Source organism: Epinephelus lanceolatus, chromosome 2, assembly GCF_041903045.1.
Source record: "Epinephelus lanceolatus isolate andai-2023 chromosome 2, ASM4190304v1, whole genome shotgun sequence".
Lineage (NCBI taxonomy): Eukaryota > Metazoa > Chordata > Actinopteri > Perciformes > Serranidae > Epinephelus > Epinephelus lanceolatus.
The window spans coordinates 17,402,504-17,417,010 of record NC_135735.1 but is presented as its reverse complement, the minus strand read 5'-3'; the positions used below and the strand labels follow the sequence as shown (position 1 = coordinate 17,417,010).

At 39.9% G+C, this 14,507-nt stretch overlaps 1 protein-coding gene across 1 annotated transcript in view; it reads left to right on the top strand.

Annotated features, from left to right (window-relative positions):
• The window catches only part of LOC117260795 (protein diaphanous homolog 3-like), a 253,424-nt gene that overhangs the window by 66,377 nt on the left and 172,540 nt on the right, over positions 1–14,507 (top strand). Inside the window, exons 16-17 of the mRNA XM_078174650.1 lie at positions 2,561–2,884; positions 5,235–5,349. Of these exons, the coding sequence (XP_078030776.1) occupies positions 2,561–2,884; positions 5,235–5,349 (439 nt within the window). The remainder of the gene's footprint in view (positions 1–2,560; positions 2,885–5,234; positions 5,350–14,507) is intronic.

Genomic DNA, 14,507 nt, shown 5'->3' with positions numbered 1-14,507 from the left:
AATTTATTCTGACAACCCCCTTCAACCTCACTACTGGGTCTCTTTTCAACCCCCCCTAACACTCCAGAGAGTTGCTCCCATGCCCTGGCACTGCAAGATAACTACACACTCAGAGAGGAGAGCAGAACTTCCTTTTTATTTTCCCGATAATTTTTCAATTTGAGTGAGCAAACACAGGGCGAATACTCAAATAGTACCTTGGTTCAAGTGACGGCGGTACATTTAGCCAATGTGAGTACATACACACACACATTTTTGTCCTGCCGTCTTTGTCTGTATGTGTCAGTACGGCTCTCCCCGACACACACGCTCACTCGCACACTTGTTAATTCATCAAAGGAGTTCTTCCCTCCAGAGGCAGTGGCAGAGCAAGGGGCCCAGGGCTGACCTTTAGTGTGCGTCTTTAATCTAAAACTGGTGCATGGATCAATAAGCCATTTGCTCTGTATGATACAGTTTACGAAACTTTGTAGCCCTGGTTATAACATTTGATTTTCAGCTTTGGAAAAAAACAAATCATTGTGGGAAGGTTCTGGACAGAATCTGGACTGTTCATGAGCATTTGGCCTCTGTTGGATGGATGAGAAAACACGCCTCCGTTATCCGTAGCACAGTGGTGTTAGAGAGGAAAGCATACTGTGCGACACACTTGGCAGATGCTGTAATTCGTCTGCTCCCACTTTATTTTTTTCCCTCCACAGTTTCACTCATGTTTCTGTTCTTTTTTTCTTTGCAATGTGAATTCACCGTCTATTTGTTTTTATCCAGGGAAGGGTTTCTCATGCAATGTTTCACACTCTGCAGAAAATCCACTACTTTCAACCAGCAAAATATTTTGTAATTTTGTAATATTTGCTGGAACCAAGCTAAAAAAAAAAACTCTGGAGAGAAGGCAAGCAGAAAGACAGCTACTGCAAAACATGATTTGACCTTCTGACTGGCTGAAAACAAGATTTATACCTCACTTCATAAGTGCTGTGAAAAGGCAATTTATGGTAATGGCTGGATTAGTTGTTACATCATTAAATAAGTAGATAAAGATTATAGAAGGGGTTCACACTACTGCTTAGATAAAGGAATATGAAGGGGCTGATACTACATTTACTTGGATATGTAGCTTGTGCAGTACATTCACACAGTTAGACTCATTTACACCTGTCCAGTACAAACCATAGTGTTATTTGTTGGTCACTGAGCAAAGTGGTCAAAAAAAATAGTGCTGGTGTTGTATTATCATTTTATTACATATGAATCCCCTAAAGAGACCACAATTAAGAGTTAATTTATTTTCGTAACAAGTATCGTCACAAGTACAACAGTATGACTCCATAATGATTTTTTTTTATAGTTTTCTTAAGCCTTGAAAAAATAGTTCACCCCCAAGTGACCCCCCCCATTTGGAAATCAATTATTTATAGAGTGTTGCACTAAATTCGTGAAAAAAGTTTTCCTCGCCTACTGAAAGTAAATGGAGAATCCAAAAACAGCAAATATTGTTGATAAATTGTTGATAAAAGTCTTTTGGAACCACATTTAACGGGCGCAAAACTACATTAAAACATCTGTTTACAAACTTTCACACAACTCGTGCAGCATAATCCAAGTCTCACATACCCAGTCGTATGTTCAGTGCTTCCATAACACATTGCATTACCTTGCCGTCAGCTTTTTTTGAGTGGGACTGAAAGTGAAAGCCTTGATAAGTCTCAGTTTTAGTTCTTGTTGGAAAGGGCTGACGGCAAGGTAATGCAACATGTTAGAAAGCACTGAGCATATGACTGAATACATGAGACTTAGATCATACTGCACGAGTTGTGTGAGAGTTTGTAGTCAGATGTTTAAAATAGTTTTGCTGTACATGATCCTCAGTCCAAAAAAACGTCTCCTTCAGACATTCAATGTAACACACGATGAGTAATTGGTATACAAATGGTTATTTAGTATTCCTTTAAAGGAACAGCATGTAAGATGTCGAATTAGTCGCTCCAAAAACAAAACGACAACAACAACAACAACAAAAAGTGATTTCAACTGAATAAAGCAGTTTTCAGTTGCGGTAGCCGATGCGAAAACGTGACTTGCCTATCTAGAGCCAGCCTTTGATTTATCAGTTCTGAACTACTGTAGAAACATGGCAACGCAGCATTGCCGAATTCTTATTTTCAGGTGATTATACACTGAAGAAAACACACTCAGTATATTATATTCTAGTTTCTGCTAATACATCCCCATAAATCCCACACACAGGACCTTTATGATTCAGCCACACTGATAATATTCGTCAGTATAACAAAATGGGATTCGGTGATTGAGATTTTGTAAGAATAGTAAAGAACGTAGCTTCAGCCTTGTATTTAATTGTCTAGCTCAGGGGCAACTCAATCATACTTCCTCATTCGGGGCACTTAAGTGGTCATGCTGTTGTTACGAGACCATTTCTTTAATTTTAGGTTACTTTTTGAGTTTTGATGTAATAATTGTGTCCATTATTTTTTGTAATTTATGCGTATGTCTTCTGCTTATTTATTTATTTATTTATTTTCTTCCCTTGCCTTTCCAGTTCGGAGCTGTACCTGTGGGTCTCTCCTCTCCCCATGCTGGACAAGGGTTGTCTCCCTCAGCATTACCGTCTGGGCCTCCACCCCCTGGTCCACCACCAGGGATGCCAGCTCCTCCTCCTCCACCTCCTCCACCTCCTTTACCAGGTTGTCCGATTCCACCTCCCCCACCTGGAGTGCCTCCTCCATTCGGTGCCCCCCCTCCACCCCCTCTGGGGTTCGGAGGTGGTCTGGGTTCCCCAACCCACCATGCGCTGCCTTATGGCCTCAGGCCTAAGAAGGATTTCAAGCCTGAGACCTCCATGAAGCGCCTCAACTGGTCAAAGGTAAGACACTGCAAGTGTTTCTAATATTAAACCACCTCCATTTCCATGCAGTGTCGTCTAAAATACCAGTAACTTATAAATACTATTGAGCTGACTCAACATGTCACTGACAAAGTGAACAAAGCCAACACTTGAAGTTTCACAAATGTTGAGTTTATTTCAAGGCTATTTGAGTAGACTTTAAAGGTGTATCTTCAAACTGACACTTGGTAGTATTGCAGATTTCTATATTGAGTGATCTACAGTATGAAGAGAGATAGACATGTTGGAGATGTTTTCCCAATGTGCTGGATTATCGTTTAACAAAAAAGTTTGCAACAAGAAAGTGAAAATTCAGGCCAGGTATTTATAGTGGCCCCTTTCTCTGCTCTTTGTTCCTGATGTTTATTGGCAGCTTCTGAACAGTACAGATGTTTTTTTCTAAGAATTAAACAACAACTTCCCATCTCTGTGCCAAGCAAGTAATAATTGAAAATAACAGATGATCAGATGCTGTTGTCAGAGCAGCCTTAGTGGTGCCTCTACAGATGTTGTTCTCTGCAGAGAAATATTAGTTCGCAGCACAAGTGATATTAGTTTGTGGTTTGATTAATAATTTAATCGCAGATGTACATCTGTACAGGTGTTCAGCAAGCTAAGCCATATGTTTGAATTTGCAAAGTGACATGAGGAGGATCTGTCTTATGGCACAGCTGTATGAGACCCCCACATATGGCTGTGTTTGGGACAAAGCTGTTCAGAAACTTCTGCGCTAATAAGACTTCAAACTTCCAACTCTTGCTAAGTGGCTCAGCCAGTTTTGGAGGGTAACGCTGTAACATTTTAATGATTGAAGCTCATTGATAAAACCATTGGCTTTCTACTTTCTTATAACTACTATATTAGCAAACAGCAGATACAAGGTGACAGGGGCAGCCCATTAGTGTCACATCTTACCTGACTCCAGTGGGAGCTTAAGTCCAATATCCACAAGCTTTTCAGCCTGACTGTGGTCCACCAAGTCTGTAGAACAGTATGTAGATTGCTTCCCAGCAGTTGCTCTGTTGTAAGCTTTGTTTACTCTTAATGGAGTGTCTTGTTGAATTGTTTTCTACATTTTTGTGTCACAACTTTCAACTGGTTGATCACTGTGATTGAATAATTATCTCTAAAGATTGTGGTCCTTATCATCCATGACTATATACTCTCAATTGCCTTAGTTAAAGTTTAGTTGGCCCAACATAGCTTGTGGTGTAAGGTCTGCAACCGTAAAACTTCAATTAGTAGCCCAGGCTATTATTTGCTTAAATCACTGAAAACAACAGGCCTTTATTTGGGACAGGCCTTTAATTCCTTTCACACAAAACTGTTGCTCAGCAAAGATGGAAAAGATGGGAACATTACTTGTCTAAAATTAGGCTCCAGATAATATATCTGTTATGAGTCATTCATTTGATCTAGCTCCAACAGACAATCCATCAGAAAACCCTTTTGATTCTTTTGATCTGAGGACCCTTATGGACTAAAGGAATATGAATAACTTACAGGGTATGGAATGGACACATAATTTGAGGTAGCCAACAACCTGCTTTTATACATCCAAAGAACTTCTATGAACAATGAACTGCTCGGCAACCAGACCAGGCGTCTAATTGAGACAGGTGTCAAACCGTAGCCACACTGGGCTAGTAAAAGGGACTGGGAGTTTTATTGGGGCTAGGCTTTTATTTGAAGTTTTCTGGTAATATGATTTCATGTTTAGGCTTTTGTTTTTACAAATCAACTGTAGATTCGACGTCTGCAATTTAGGGTTTAAAAGCTATCTTATTTTGTGCAGTGTAGCAAGTGTGTGTGTGTGTTTCCTTTACACTATCCTGAAAGGCTTTATTTACCAATAACTTGATATATAGCATTAAAACATAAGGACATTGGATTCTACTTTAACTCAGCTGCTGCTCAGGATCATATGGAACATGGTAACTGGCAAAGAATTGCCAAACAAAACATTGGACTTGACGACTCGGTACGTGATGTTTATTTGTGCCCAACGTAGGTATTTAAAGCAAAAGATTAAAAAAGGAGAGAAGGAAAAGGGCGTGTTGACTCCTCCATAGTAAGTTGAGCTTACTGTGGGTGCAGCAGCTTAAAAAGGATGTAGTTCAGAATATTCACAATAAAGAGCAACAGTTCTAACATATTTGTTTTGGGAATTTGCAAGACTGTTGAGCAGCAAGTTGATTTAGAATAGTCTTTTGTAGCTTTGATATCTAATATCTGATTCAAAGGATGTGTTTTCTTTGTATTGACATTTCCCTCTGTAGCCTCTATAATCTTTAAAATAATGTGCTGAACTGTGGATGTGTGTTTTCAGATTCGTCCCCAGGAAATGTCAGAGGGCTGTTTCTGGGTGCGGGCTGATGAGAACCAATATGCGAAACCAGAATTACTCTGCAGAGTTGCTCTTACTTTTGGCTCACAAAGAACAGGTCAGACTCTCACTACATTTTTTATATACTTAATTTATTTAATGCCCATCTACCTGACTGCTGCATGTGTATTCTGAGACAGCTTTGTTGTTTGGTGTTTTAAATTATACCTCTAAAGCAATGAGCGCTGAGCTTTGCTTTTGCAGAGACCTTTCAGGACATTTCCACACACTTCTATTCAAACATTATTCTGTGCAGTATGTTTTTACTTAGCACCTACTTTTTTCTCTCCACTCCACTTTCTCCTCCACTTTCTCTCCCTGTCCTAACTTTCTGGCTCATGACTGTAGCATTGGCTTACACATTGGCTTAAATTTAAAGTGGTGCTAAAGAAGAAGATGGCAGGGTTTCTCAGTTGAGCTGGAGTGGTTAAACAGGGAAGAAAAATGTGAAAGTGTTCCTGTTTTTGTGTTATGCATGTGCGCGTGCATGCATCTCTGCTTTGGGAGTAATTGGCTATGTGTCTTCATTGAAGAAGCATTGCATGACAAAGATATGGGCAAGTGTGTGAGCTTGTACCAACCCTCTAGGCTACTATTAGCAATAAATTTCTTTCCTTTTCCTTTGGCCAGTGCTATCCCCAATGTGGTATTTTGGAGAGGATCTCTTTTGCTCATTTTCAGGTTCATACTTGTATTTCAGGTTTCTATGAGAACATGTTTACCTTCTTTAATGGTAAAAAAACCCCACTTTACTTTCCTCATATGGTCTGTGCTGGAACACCTGTATTTACCTTCTTTTGGATACGTCCCCATACAGTATGTCCCCAAAAAGCCCAATCTGCTCTGATTGGTCACCGTTTCCAGGTTTTCCATATCTCGGTGCCTCTGCACCATCACTGCAGCCGAGGAATGATTGTAAATGAAAATAGCGGCACTTTCTACTGGAAAAAAAATCACCCATAATAGCTTCTAAACGCAACCGGACATGCTCCAGCGTCGAAATCAGGTGGAAATGATCAACATCAGCAACCAAGATTACATATTTCCCTGATGTTAGCATGTAGTTACATGTATGTTAATAGCAGCATTTCTTTTCCCATTTATAATTACCAGTAAAAGCTTAAACAGCTGGACATGTTTCTGCAGGAATATCATCTGAAAGCGGGGAGAAATTTACAACATTGGCAACCAAGTTTACATGTTTCCCTGACATGTAGCTTCATTTAGCAGTGCAGTCTATGTAATGTAAACACATACAGTAGCGTTCCCAGAGCAGGTGACCATATAAAGATGTTATACTGTAGCCAGAATAAAAAAACTTTTTTCTTACAGGGAATAGTTTTACATGCACTTACCTTATATTTCTGAAACTTTGGCCACATCCACTATGAACGTCCTTCATTGTAGCACTATATATAAGACACAATATATGGAAAAGCATCATAGGTCCACTCTAGTGTACTGGTGAGAGCATTGTCCAAAATACATTGAGTAAAATTAAACTATGAAACAAACTATGAACATAATACCGTTATTTATATATATATGAGTTTAGTGATAATATGTTTCCATAAAGAAATGATGAACAACAGTATTGGAGTCATGCCTAACACCATCTGAATAGACTACATGTGTAGTGTCGTACATCACATCTTCCCCCCTTTTTTTAGCAGTTTGATCATGGCCTCTAACATATCAGTTAGCAGTATGTAGTCCTTGCTGCGTCAGAGTCCCCAAGGTTGCCATGCTGTTAAGGATTTAGGACAGCTATTTTGACTATTCCCGGTGGTAATGCTGCATGATAAGACACCATACAGTTACATCTTCACACATTAGTATGGCTGGCAAGATCTGGAATATTCATGTACAAGGTTGTTGGAATGATTAAAGCTAGAGCAGGAGGTAGCATGAGACGTTATCAGTCTTGTCCTCTCCTGTGCGTGGTCTATTAGTCCCTTCTCTGATGATTTATTCACATGTCTTGTGTTTTCTTTCTTGTCTTGTCACTGACTCAGCTAGCTTATGCCAATTTGAATTATTCATCCAGGTGTTATCTACCTGTCACAACTCTATGCTGCTTCTCTCAAGGCACACAAGGATGACCCCCCCCCCCCCCACCCCCCACCCCACACACACACACACACACACACACACACACACCAGTACACCCTTGTTCCCCACCGTCGAGGTGTTGAATAATGGAGGCAATCTAAATGGCAAGCAGGTAGACAGACAGTCAAGCAGGTGTTCTCTGGAGAGGGCAAGGGAAGGATGTCCACCAGCATACAATTGTACTTCTCTGTTAGGGTAATGACCCAGAGCCGGCACACGTCCATGCACAGCATTTTATTTTACACTTATCATGAAACATGCCTCTCATCATATGGGGAGGCACACAAAAGCACTGCTGCTCTGCAGTATACCGACCGTCTGGTTTGTTACTGCTCATGGGTAATGGATTTTAGATTTGCAGAGAAAGGCATGAAACATTTGACTAAACCAAACCTTTCTCATGGTTCGAGTCCATTCTTTTAGTTTTGTTCCTGCCTGTTTCCTCCCGTCCCAGCGGAGGTTGTATATAGCAGCATGATTGGTGGGCTGAGCTATTGAACCCAGTTGCTACTGCTGCTGTGTGTCAGCAAGCGTACGTGTATGCATATGCACATGTGGGGCTTGTCATCTTATTAACACAGCCATGTAGCATCATGTTTCATCTCACTTAAGAGCAGCAGCATCTGGATCAGCATTAAACATTAAAAAGGACACAGTATGAAACAGCATTCACTCAGTTTTTCTTATTAAATATTCATTTATATCCCTTGAAACTTCCTTATTCTTTTCATGATGTTTGTGCCTCGTGCTGTTGTTTTCTACCATCCTGTACACACACTGCTGAGTTTGGATGAGGATCTGGAACAGTTTGTTTTGAGACTATCACTGCTGTGTTTTTGGCAGACCTTGACTTAATCAAGTGTAAATAAAAATACAGTGATTGTTATTATTATTTTTATTATTATTATTATTCATAATGCCAAGAGAAGGCTCGAACTACACGCTCAACTAGGATTTATATCGCTGAATTTTGAGGAGCGAAACATTTATTTGACTAAGTAGACATTACATTCACAGTGGTGATATCCTTTATGGCTCCTCTGTTTATCTATTCATAGAGGGCTGTTGGTTTTTGGCAAAGGGTCAGTGCCACTTTAACACATCTCCTCAGTGAGCAAATTGCAATAAATGGGTGTTTTTACTTTTGTGCAAGTAGGTCAGAGCGAGCAAAATTAAATAAGACCATACTGAATAATATGAGTTGATTTCTATGCTCATCTCTCAAGTCTCTGCGTATTAGCTTAAACCTTTAATATAAATGTCCTGTAAACGTCCTGTCTTAATCAATAAACATCTATGGAATCTTTCAATTAGGGACAAAACAATGAGAGGGTGTTACTCTGTAAGCTTTATAAGGTTATGTTTTTAGTCTAATAGAGCAATTGTAGAGTAGCTGTAAGCACAGGAGGAGCAACAGCCCATTTTGAATATCAGACGGGGTAAAAAGAAGCAACCTAGAATGGACTTCATAATTGACCCTTTGCTAAGTCCCGCCCCCAGACGCAGACTGGCCAATCATAATGTAGCATCGGGCCAGCTCAGACCAGGGTCTGACACCAACCCAGCTGTGCTCCATTGACTCTGATGCAATTGTTGTAGATTTCCTTCATTTTCAGGCTGGTTTTGTGGATTTAGAGCTAAATATTGTGTCTGGGGCACGTCGTGTATTCACGTCCGCAGATTAATTCTAAACCTAAAATGTTATGGTCCGCTAAAGTTAGACACAATATAAGATGAATAAATCCCCATTTTTGTTATCTTCTCCGCCATACTGACGGTAACCCCTGGATTTCACCGGGCATAGCTGTGCTGCATTCTGCTTGCAAGCTGATCACGACCAGTCTATCAATCCTTCTTTGTTTGTAAGTGAAGACAGAAGTAGGGAGGGGGTTTTACTGGACATTTTGTCTCAGCTTATATAGCTTGCCTGCTCTGGTTACACCTTGATAATGTAACCTGCATATTGTCTTCCCTTCATTCCACTACTGTCATGCATACACACTGGACTCTGCCTGCCCTGCACTCATAATATTACACATGACTTCCATAAAGAGTATCTTTCCTTTGTCAAACTATTTTGCAAGGTTGTTCTTAACTTGTCTCCTCATAATCTTCTTCCCTAATCTTTCAGGTGAAAAACAACTGATGGGCAAGATCAGTTCCTTTAATTGACTCTGACAAAATAACCCTTAATTATCAGGCCCGCAAATAGCAGCACAGATCTATCGATTTTGTACGCAAATTGCTTTTCAAGTCCTTCAGAAACAGTCAGATAAAAAAAATAGTCCCTCTAAAATTCAGCTAATTTTTGTCCAAGTTCTTTATGGTAATATTGTTTCTGACACTCTAACAGGACAGAGTGATTGTAATCCAGAGTGAGAGTCTCTTTTCTTTATTTTGTCCTTGAGTTTCCTGTCTGTTTGTGGTCCATTTTATCAGCCGCACTTTGCTTGTTTTTTCGGCTTTATAGTAATTGTGTTCCAGTAAAGACCTCAGAACGTATGTATCACCTTGACACAGACTTGTCCTCTTTCAGCTTCAGTTAGATGCTTTCTTTCTCTGCCTACCTTTATCCTTAGCACTACCAGGCATTCAACACTTAATGAGTTAATGAGTCTTTGTAATTTCTCATCAGGCGACAGAACTGTGGAGAGATTTCTATTCAGCAGCTAAGGTTAACTAAATGTTCTCTACTGAGGCTATTTACTCTAAACAAGAGCAATCCTTTATGAGTTGTATTGTGGGCACTCATTTCTCTTTGCGGCCTCATATTGTGGCTCTTTCATGACCAAATACAATAACCTCGGGGCTTGACTCCACCTCAAATTAATCTTGTCACTGTATTGTTGGTTTCATTAATACTTTGCATAGCTGCTTACACCTTGATCTGAAAGATGAGGATTAAACACCTCTAAAATCTATTCAAGGCAACAGCTTTAATTTAGAGGTGAATGTCATCTATGCTGAAAGCTTGAATGAGGGTGTGCATAAGCAATGGTCCTGTTTTTGTCACATGCCAGATAGCAGATAAATGGGTGAAATGTCAGTTATTGGTTTTCAAACATAGAGACAAAATATAAAACTTTAAAAAATATGTTACTTAAACCTCCTGTTGTGTTCGTTTTGCGTAATTCTGTGTTCCTAGGCCAAAATGACCTGCCACAAGTAGAAGTTTTGAACTTCTGTTTGCTCTTTATGGCCATCAGGCCTCACTGACTGAGCTCAAACAACTCTTTTTTAAGTATTAAAAAAGCCCTGTTTCTACCAGGCAGTACGTTACAGTTCTGTTCGGTACACTTTTTTTCGGTTTTCACTGTGAAAAGTTGTGGATGGTACCAATGGAACCGTTCCATACCATCCCCATTTTTGTTCCCCCCTCTGGGGTACCTAGCACACAGATCCAGTACTAAAAGGTGGAGCTGTGAACACTGCAGTCCATTGATTGGGCAATAGTGGACGGTCACTCTGCTCAGGGTTGAGTTGCTGGTTTTGAGACTCATGTACCTGCTGTTCATACCTTGGAGGGTTTTATTAGTAGACTGTAACTATAAAATGAAAGGATGTTTTGCTGCCTCTCACAGCAGCTGTAGTCAGAGAAAAAAATAACTTGAATCACTGGGCCAACTGCCGGGAACTTTTAAGGTGGAACTTTAACCTGTAATGTAACTCAGTGTATGGGTTGATGACGTGAATCCATCAACACACCTTAAATTTCACTGTGACAACTTTGACCATCACTTTAGTTTTTATATGAAATATGCTTTTAGTAATGAGTGGATCTTCAGTCGTTTATATATATTAATTTTCACCAGGTTATGTGAACTGCATATATTCTAATCCTCTCTCAGAGAAAAAAAAGCATTGTGGAGTATTGTTCCTGTGGGCTACGGCAATACTAAACCCCTGAGCTTGCCTGAAAAGGACTAAATGCACAAACCTGCTATTTTTTAGGATAGTGAAGTGTGAAAGGGGGAGAGAGAGAGGGAGAGACATGCAGCAAAGGGCCACAGGCTGGAGTCAAACCTGGGCTGCTGCGGCAACAGCCTTGTACATGGGGCACCTGCTCTATCCACTAAGCCACGGACACCCCAAACCTGCTATTTTTAAATATCTCATGGAGAGAGACTCTCACTGCAGCCTGTTTTATTTTGTTCTGAAAATGTCAGGTGCAACCCTGTTCTGTGGGCGATAAACGAGGTACAGACTGATAAAGAAGGAAATACAGTGAGTGCTGGACGGAGCAGTGAGTGACAACAACCCCGCCCACATTTAAGGGTACTTTTTTCGGTGGAAATGCTAGGTACCCTGTCTGAAGGGTTACTTTTGGTACTAAAGGCAGTTGTTTGGTGGAAACGGAGCTAAAGATGATAACAAATACTCCTATGAAACATATTGTGCATTTTCGCTGCAAGTTTCCCAGGCTCTCTCCTCCTCACCAGTGTTATGATCAAATATATGACAAGGAGCCTCACACACAGTATATGGTTCAGGTATTGTGCTGCCACAGAATGAATTGTGAGCAAGGCCTCAAAAAAGCTTTACTGTCCTGTATATACCAGAGTTGTGAGAGAAGTCCTATGTATTATTGAAAAGTATGTTGGTGTTGTTTGTGAGGATTGCCAACAGGTGTAGTTCCTGTGGGGGTTGTCATGGAAGCCAAGAAGGGGAGTGAGATGTGAGTGTTTGTGTGCGTGTGTGCATGTACATGCACATGTGGGGTTTCTAGGGAAAGAAATGTGTCCATCTGATGAAGGGGCATGTGCCTGAACTCAGTTTTTTAAATATTAATTGTAGTCTCACCTCTCATTTCTAATAACCAGTCATTTTTGACCATGATCACCACAAGTGTTCAAATGTCAAATAAAACACACCAAATTAAAAGTAAATGATCAGAATGTATTTTGTTTGTTCAGATGTACCTGTACAGATCAAGAAAAGGGACCTTATGACAACCTGATCAAATTAACCACAATTTTTCAGAGAGAAAATGTATAAATCGGTCCAATTCCTCCGGAACACAACAGGGGGATTAACAGACGTCGTGCAAAACCAGAAAAAAAACCCAACAAAAAACAAATGAGCACTGCTTTGAAAAGATTACACGGTACAAATATGTTTCAGTTATAACCATGCCCCGTGAACATGCTTAGCAAAGTAACCATTTAATGTTGAGAAGTGCAAGGAGCAGTACAGCAGATGTCTGCACATGTGGCGTTTCTGGTTGGAATTTTTTTTAACCATTAAAATTCTTGTCATTTTTCTCCAAATTACAATGGAACAACATTTATAAGCAGCTCACATTCCAGTTAGGATTAAATAAAAACCCAATTGGGCTCAGTTAGATGGATCAAAATGCTTTGGTTGCATCCTTATTTGAACCTGTGCAACAGCTGAGTTTTTATTTTTCCAAATGACCTTTAAGGATGTACAACAGGTAATAAAAATGCGATGAACATGAGAAACTGAATTTGATCTCAATTTTGGGGTTCAAACTACAATTCAGTGTGCTGCCAGTTTACCTTAGAGACTGCGAATGTAGCTGTACTATGACTCATGGCAGCAGAATTTTAGTTGATTGGGTAGTTTAGTACACTCTGAAAAGTATGCAATACATAATTATACAGTGTCTATTAGAATATTGGTTGGAATTTGAAAGGTTATTCAGCCCAAATTAGAGCCACACAGTGGTTTTGACTTGTGTCTTACTGCATAATATACTGTATTGTTTTTCGATTATGTTGATATATTAATACAGACAACACTAAGTATCACACTTTATCACATGTATATTATTCTGGTATATGCTTTTTACATAATATGAGACTTGACATCATCACACGCTGTCACAGTACCTCTTAGCCTGTCACTTCGCCTTGTAACTTTGTCTTTAATTGCTCATGTATAGTTTCTATTTTTACTTCTAGTTGTACATACCTCTCATTATTCTTTTACGTACCTCCTTATCAGTACATGTTTCTGCCCTCGTGCTGCCTGAATCCCCCCCCCAAGGGATCAATAAAGGCTTATCTTAACTTGTTGAAAAATAAATGACATACAAAATAAGGTGCCTTCGGCTGCCATGTATACATACATGCCAAGCACTGATATACATGTACACAGTAATACATGCACACAAACCTAACTGCTCAAGCACATGCTGCAAGGAGAAACGCTGCGAGAGAGACGGGAAATATATATCAAGTCTAATGGTGACCTGCTACACTAAATCAATGCTGTTGGTCAGATAGGATTGTACATTGCTGCAGGAAAATGGTGTTGATTTCCCATATCCTCACTCATTAAAGAGAAAGGGTCTCTTTCTGTGTTGTTAATTATGACACCCATCCTATGTACAAATAAATGGGTTGTCTGGGTGCACACGCTCTCTCAAGTGCTCTTTTCACTAACACCTACGTGCATGAACATTCAGAAACGCACTTAGATTTTCATCAGACATAGACTTTTTTTTAGTTTGTCACTGCTGCCAGTGGTCGTTATATTAGCTTCTATGTAATCAATGTACATCTCAAGATTTTGGAGCTGCAGAGGATGATTTTAGAGGCCATGAGAAAATCTGAATTTGTTAAAGAGATGTTTATCTTGCTTTATACACTATAATGATTTTTATCTATAAATTAGAACAAGCACTCATGGTCCCCCTGACTTTCTCCTCTAGCGCCACCAACAGGGTGTTAGTTTTGTTTCAGAGTGAAATATTTGAGCAAGTATTGGCTGGATTGAGACAGGGATTCATATTTCCCACAGGATGAATCCCACTAACTTTAGTGATTCCCTGACCTTTGTTTTTATTGAAATACCTTGACAACTATTGGATGGAATTCCATGAGAAGTGGTAAAGAAATGCATGGTCTCAAAACTAATGACATTCCTCAACGAGGGCTGGGCGATATAATGGTCAAGTTGTGTTACAGAACGTATACCAGTGTACATCTCTCCTCTCTCACAGTCTCCACACAGCTGCATCCCACTCATTCCCTCACAAGTTCTCCATCAACACTCAGAGAGACACAGAGCTGCTCCTCTGTTTAATCTGTCTACAGTGTGACATACAGTACAGGCCAAAAGTTTGGACACACCTTCTCA